The 6996-nt window shown below is 37.6% G+C and overlaps 1 protein-coding gene across 1 annotated transcript; it reads left to right on the top strand.

Annotated features, from left to right (window-relative positions):
* Positions 1 to 4184: 4184 nt before the first annotated feature.
* sox17 (SRY-box transcription factor 17) lies at positions 4185 to 6793 on the top strand. Its single transcript, XM_073835752.1, has 2 exons — positions 4185 to 4589; positions 5683 to 6793. Exons 1-2 carry the CDS (start codon positions 4298 to 4300, stop codon positions 6684 to 6686), a joined length of 1296 nt encoding a protein of 431 aa, XP_073691853.1. The 5' UTR covers positions 4185 to 4297; the 3' UTR covers positions 6687 to 6793.
* Positions 6794 to 6996: the final 203 nt, after the last annotated feature.

The raw sequence follows: 6996 nt of genomic DNA, 5'->3' as shown, positions 1-6996 counted from the left end.
ATAGGAATACCAGTAGATTTTGACCTTGTGGGGACATTTCTTAGGTCCCCATGAGGAAACAGGCTTATAAATCATGCACAATGAGTTTTTTTGAGTAAGTAAAAGTGTGCACAATCTCCTGTGAGGGCTAGGTTTAGGTGTAGGGTAGGTGTAGGGCGATAGAAAGTACGGTTTGTACAGTATAAAAAACCATTACGCCTATGGAATGTCCCCATAAAACATGTAAACCCAACATGTGTGTGTGTGTGTGTGTGTGTGTGTGTGTGTGTGTGTGTGTGTGTGTGTGTGTGTGTGTGTGTGTGTGTGTGTGTGTGTGTGTGTGTGTGTGTGTGCGTGCGTGTTTTATTTCTTTGATTTATTTTTTTGTCAGTACCCCAACTGGTCATATATGACACACATGGATTTGTGAGAGATCGATTCCACATGCACTAATGCACACCGATAGATGATGATTAACTTTTATTTAAACGCGTCTATCTCTGAATCAAAGCGGTTCACTCAATAAAGTCAGAATCAATATTCAGTGTTTGATATGTCTGTGTTTGAGTCTGTGTGTGCATGGTGGCCTAAAATATCTGATTCTGACATTTTCTCACCAAAGCTAAACTCAGGTCAAAGTTCCCAGGTCATCATATTTATTTAGGAGAACAATGGGGCAGTTAAAACACAATATATCACTCTTACTATTCGCTTTCTGACTTTTTTTTTTGGGGGGGGGGGGGGGTTCCCTCTGTCTGTGTCCTCCACAAATATAACATATCTCTCACACTCAAATTTATAAGATGATTTCTATTACTAGTGTTTATATAAATGTTCATTCAAATTATAAACTATTGTGGTGATCAGTGTCCCCCAGCATAGTATGTGTTGTGTATGTATGTACAGTATGTATGTGTCATTGGCAAAGGGTCAAAATGGACATGTCATTGATTTTCATGAGGAAATATTTAACTTAAAACATTTGAACAGGAACATATGCCAACACATGTTACTGGATTAGAAATAAAATATTAAACAAGTTTGTTTTAATTAAATATAGCACAAACCATTTAAATAACAACTTGGTCAATTTTGGTTATTGTTATAATGTCAGTAAAAAAGTAAGTGGGAAAAGAAACACCCCTTACAAACTATGTGCATATAATTTTAAATGGTAACATATTTAGATATAGGTTTAGCAATACCAGGAAAATGTTTATCTGCCAATGTGTTAATATAGGAAATAAATAGAAAACAAGGTGTCATTAATTTAAATACCAACTTTTTAAAATCAAACTATATTTTAACAATTTAGGGGGCATTTGCACAACTGTTTTTGAAATCGATACTGTTGTAGTCGCTGTGTAAAGTAGAAAAATGTGAATTTGTGAAAACAGTGACGACATGTACATGTTCAGTCTACAGATGTCCTCAAGTGTTTCTATATGAAGTGACATTGTCAGCTACTAACCTGTCATTCACCTTTTAATTTGCAGATTTATGTGAACAGGGATTGTTTTGACAATGCTGTCATAATGTATGCAATATTGAATTACGCTGACAAATAATAACTCTAGTGACAACATACCACTTGGGGCACAGAAAAACAAAATTAACCAAAAGGGTCTATTTTTATTTTATTTTATTTCTTTATTTTTACTTCAAAATAAAAACTACAATTTTTACTCCACAAATTCCCCATTAACAAAGAGACACACACCAAAATAAATCAATAAAATAAAATTAAATAAATACAAAACCAAAAATAAATTAATTAAATATTTTTATTAAATAAAAATAAATTTTAAAAAGTTCCCTTGTTAATCTATTTACCTGCTCTCTCTTTTCATTTCCTGCCTTATTTATTTGCCCTGCATTCTGTTCTGTGCCAGATCATTCTTTGCCTCTTGCCTTCAGGGTTTTATGCCTGCCATTACCTTCCTTATGCCTGCCCCTGCTTGGTTTTGTCTGCCCGATTATTGTCTCCAGCCTGCCTTGGACCCTGAGTTATCTACTCCTGACCTGTTTCCTATGGCCTGCCTGCTGTTTTTTTAACCCTCAGAGAACCTACTATTTGTGCCTAAATTGATCTGGTCCTCTGTCCTCCAGTAGAGCGACTTATCCAGGATTGAGGTGAATAAATGTTTCAACAAGCCTCTCTCCTCACCCCCTCCCGTCCTTGGTCCCACATTTCCCTGAAATTTGTCACAGGCCTTCCCCAAATTGGTAATTCTTACTGTGGTGTATCGCTTTTCCAAGGTAGTCCCCTCCGCAACCTCCCCTCTGCTAAAGATCTGCCCATTCTGTTGGTTCTGCCTGCCATACTGGCTCTGACCCTTGCCTGCCCCTCAGTACAAGCCCGCCCCTACTGATTCCGTCTACCTTTTTATAGTGTTAACATGTATGTGAGGCACCAGTCAGGCCTAAGGGAGTCTGGGACTGAGTGAGAGGTGGGTGTATGGGTGTGTGTACCTATTTACCATATTTTGGGAACAAATTTGTACCCAGCAGTGAGCTAAGCACAAACCTCCTGGTGAAATGAATAAATACATTTTTTTTTCCCTTTGGTTAGGTTTTAGTATTTATAACTGACTCAATATAAAAACAGTTCAAGTGTATAAAAATGTACCAATTTAGATAAGTAAGTGTGTGTGTGTGTGTGTGTGTGTGTGTGTGTGTGTGTGTGTGTGTGTGTGTGTGTGTGTGTGTGTGTGTGTGTGTGTGTGTGTTGTGTATAGGAGAGGTCTCTCACCCTTATCTAGACTATAGTGCTTCAGCCTGCATTTCCTGTCCGCTACAAACTGCTTCCTGTCCTTGGCGTAGGAGCACATAATGTCCGCCTTTAGACACACACACCCTCTCCTTCACAAACAGATCTACACATAAGCTCACACTCATGAATATACACACATACTGTCGCCAGGCAAGCCTTTGTAGGGAATTACACAATAGCGTTGACTCCTGAGTGCCGGGGGACTTTACATGAGTCAGACAGAAGCTGTATATGTGTTCGCACTCACCATTACACAGATACGTGTGGTCCATTGGTTCTTTAGAAATAAAATAAAGGATATATTACAGTAAGAAAGGCGTTACCTCTGTGTCAGAATGCAATGAAAATACACACTGTTGCTTTGATGTGTATGATGGGGAGGTTGGGACAGTGATTTTGTGTCTTGATGAATGTAGAGTTTTGATTCTCTGGCAAATGTGCTGCTTTGACACACTAAAGAAATAAAAATAAAATGTACTTCTGATAAGCATACAAACATGTAGCCAAACTAACATTAAGAGTTAGAGAGTAAAAATTCAAATCAAGGTAAGCAAAAACAGGATGTGGTATTGTTAAAGTTCCCAATTGCTCCCGTAACACATTAGCAGATAGGGACCTTTTAGTTCTCAAAACATGAACATTTTCAATTTACATGCATATTTTTACAGCGTCTATTAAAGCAATAAGACACAAGAAACCTTGCATTACAGTATTTTTTACAGTTTCCCTAATTAATTTAAACTATAGATTTTAAATGTCACATTAGATGCTTTGTACTATTCTAGAGCCAGTCCTCCAACAAACACTAATGGTAAAGCCCACTACGACTTTATTCAACGGTGTGGGAAACTGAGAGTTCAATAAACATAATACACTGCATACAATACAATGTAACACCTTTCTCTTCGTGCGCACTTGGCATGCCATTATCAGCGCGTGACAATCCTTCACTAAACTACTGTTTGCAAATTCAGGTAGGCTGCATCTGCTAGCAGGATATTAATCCTAAACCAAACTTTGCATTTATCGTATACTTGTACAACAAATATTTAAACCTTAATACGTGCCAACGTCCATCCGTTTCTGGCAGTAATGCAATGTATTTCGCATGCATTTTGGCTATAAATGAAGTCGGGACCATATTTTTTTTATAGGTTACAGCAACAGATGTGAAGCAACAGATTGCGTCCTGAAATGATGGTTATTTAGTTTTATTTTATTTTATTTTATTTTATTTTAAGCTGACCTCCCGAAAAGCACTTTTTTCCAGTCTTGTTTCCCGTGGGGCGAAACGCTCTGAACAAGGATTCCTTCACACCTTTCACACCGCGGTCCGCCCACCCCGGTCGCGATTGGTGGCAGCTGAGTTTAAAGCTGCCTGATAACTCACTATGTACTTCTGACCTTACTGTTGTTGAATATACTGTTTGCATTCAGCGAAGGGAAACGGAGAACTGAACATTAAAGGATAAGCCATTCAGGCCACCCAGAGGCTACCGTCTTCATCGGTGATCACCAAGGATACGCGCCCGGTGCGTGTAGGAGATGAGCAGTCCCGATGCGGGTTACGCCAGTGACGACCCGAGCCTGACCCGAGGCACCAGTTCATTCTTGATGTCTGGCATGAGGCAGTGCGCGTGGGTGGACCCGCTCAGTCCGCTTTCTGACACGAAAGCAAAACACGAGACATGTTCTTCAGCGGGTCCCGGGCGCGGAAAAAGCGAGCCGCGCATCCGCAGGCCCATGAACGCATTTATGGTGTGGGCAAAAGATGAGCGCAAGAGGCTTGCGCAGCAAAACCCAGATCTGCACAATGCAGAGCTGAGTAAAATGCTTGGTGAGTAGGTAGTTTTTTAAAATGATTATTTAGTGCTTAGTGCTATAGTGCTTTTATTTTTTATTTTATTTTATTTTTTTATCTTATTTTCTTTTATTTTATTTTTTCTTCTTGCTGGTGTTATATGTTTTGCATTATGTAAACTAATGCATTCATTTAAAACAGAAATTAATTAATTATTAACATAATTATTCAGATCAGAAGAATCATTTTTTTCAACATTATTAACAGGAAAGATAGTTAAAAGTGCAATTTAAATTCATAAATACAGTTTAAAAATAATAATAATGTGGGAAGTATGCATAAAGTCGTCAAATTTAAAACAAGAACTTGACTTTACCCACAAGCGTATGGAAGTTATATCCCCAAGGTGATATAAAATAAGATTAATTGCATTGCTTCTGTCATATTATTGTCATTTAGCATGTGCGTAAAATGGTAAAATAAGAGTTTTTCCATCTTTTTCATGTGTGAACAATGTTTAAGATATGTCCAGCAACTATTTGCAACTGTTTCTGTGCTTTTTAAATATAAGGTATTTTGTTTGATATTACTTACAGGTCACATTTTAGTACCAACAGGAAATATTTTAGTACTTTTTTACGCTATGAATAAATTTAATGCCTATGACAAAATGGCTAAAATCAATGGTAAAACAACAAAGTAGACATTTAGCTTTGTAGTATGTATTTATAATATAATATTTAATGCAATTTATAATTATATTATGATTTAACAAACTTTTTTTACTGCTCTAAAATGTATATATTAAAGTTTATATTGTATCTATTGTTGCTTCATAATGTAATTTGCAGGTAATATGAAATAACAATTTATACAATACATTTTTTTTTTTTTTTTGCTCTTGAGTCCATGGTGCCAGTATAAATCAGAAATATTCATTCATAGATATTATGCTTTATTTGTTTGGCTAAAGATGTACTAAATATCAAGCACATTGTCAGATATTACAATGTAAAATGCTGTCCACAATGTATTTTATTTTTATTTTTTTTTAATAAATGTTCAGTCTTTTGAATGTGTTGAATTGATTATATAATTTATATTATATTCCGTTTTATTTAACCTTTAGGTAAGTCATGGAAAGCTTTACCAATTGTGGACAAGCGCCCATTTGTTGAGGAGGCAGAACGTCTCCGAGTGAAACATATGCAAGACCACCCAAACTACAAATATCGGCCACGGCGTCGTAAACAGGTGAAGCGAAATAAACGACTGGACTCCAGCTTTGTGCTTCCTGGGGTGGGGGATGCTCAGACCCCTCTGGGAATGGAGGGTATGAGTGTTGGATATTCCGAACTGTCCCAATCTAGGCTGCCTCCATACTGTGAGAACCAAACTTTGTTTGAGCCCTACAGCTTGCCTACACCCGACCCCTCTCCAATGGACGCTGGGACAACTGATTTTTTTGCCCTTCAGGACAATCACCATCAGTCAGCATACAGCTACCATAACCACCAAGAGCATCACTTTCAGGAAAACACAAACATTCTCACCAACATACATGGTCATAGCAGCATGAAATCACATACAAACACACATTTTCACAACATTACTCACTGCAATGTCAACACACATACAAATCCTAATTCACACGCTTCCAGCAATACACCGCTCAATCTAATGAACGACGCACACCCACAGCAACTTCTTAATGAGAGTACCAAACCACAAACCAGTCACAGTTCTGGTACTCATCTTAATTCCCTCGCCCACCCAATATCTCACACCATCTTTAACAGAAGCTCTTCTTCTCATCAAGCCATGCCTCCTGATTACTTGAACTGTTCTTTAGATGACCATTATAGTTCCAACTCTCAGTTGAAGCATCTATATGAGGAATTGTCACTTCCTGTTGCCCGTCACACATATAAGCACAACATTACGGAGCCACATTCACAGGCCTCCGCAGCAGCCCAGAATCAAGGTTCTAGTGAAATGGTGGATGAGGTGATGTTTGAGCAATGTCTCTCCTATGGAGCCCCCCATGTACCTTTGCAGGGGTCCAACCTAATCTCAACTGCACTGTCTGATGCTAGCACTGCTGTGTACTACTGTGGCTATAGTAATTCCTGAGGAGATTTATGTTCTTTCTGATAAAACCTGATTTGCACATATTTTCACTGTAACCCCAGACACTGAATATTTTCAATGGTAAATCAATTAAAATATTATGACACATCCCTTTAATTAATAGAGCTGTCTAATTGAAGTTTCAGAGGCCTCAAAATATGTTTTTAAATATGTTTAATGTTGTTTAATAGTTTAATGTCTAAATAGTAGCTTAAAAATTGCTAAATTAATTCATAATTTAGGTTTTGTGAATTTTGGTCCATGTTTGTTAGCTTTGATGCCATCTGTATGCTTGTCTGTGTTCTTTAGCAGT

Source organism: Garra rufa, chromosome 3 (genome assembly GCF_049309525.1).
Source record: "Garra rufa chromosome 3, GarRuf1.0, whole genome shotgun sequence".
NCBI classification, from domain to species: domain Eukaryota; kingdom Metazoa; phylum Chordata; class Actinopteri; order Cypriniformes; family Cyprinidae; genus Garra; species Garra rufa.
Note: the sequence above shows the minus strand (reverse complement) of the source record. Positions and strands in the feature narration are given on the sequence as shown.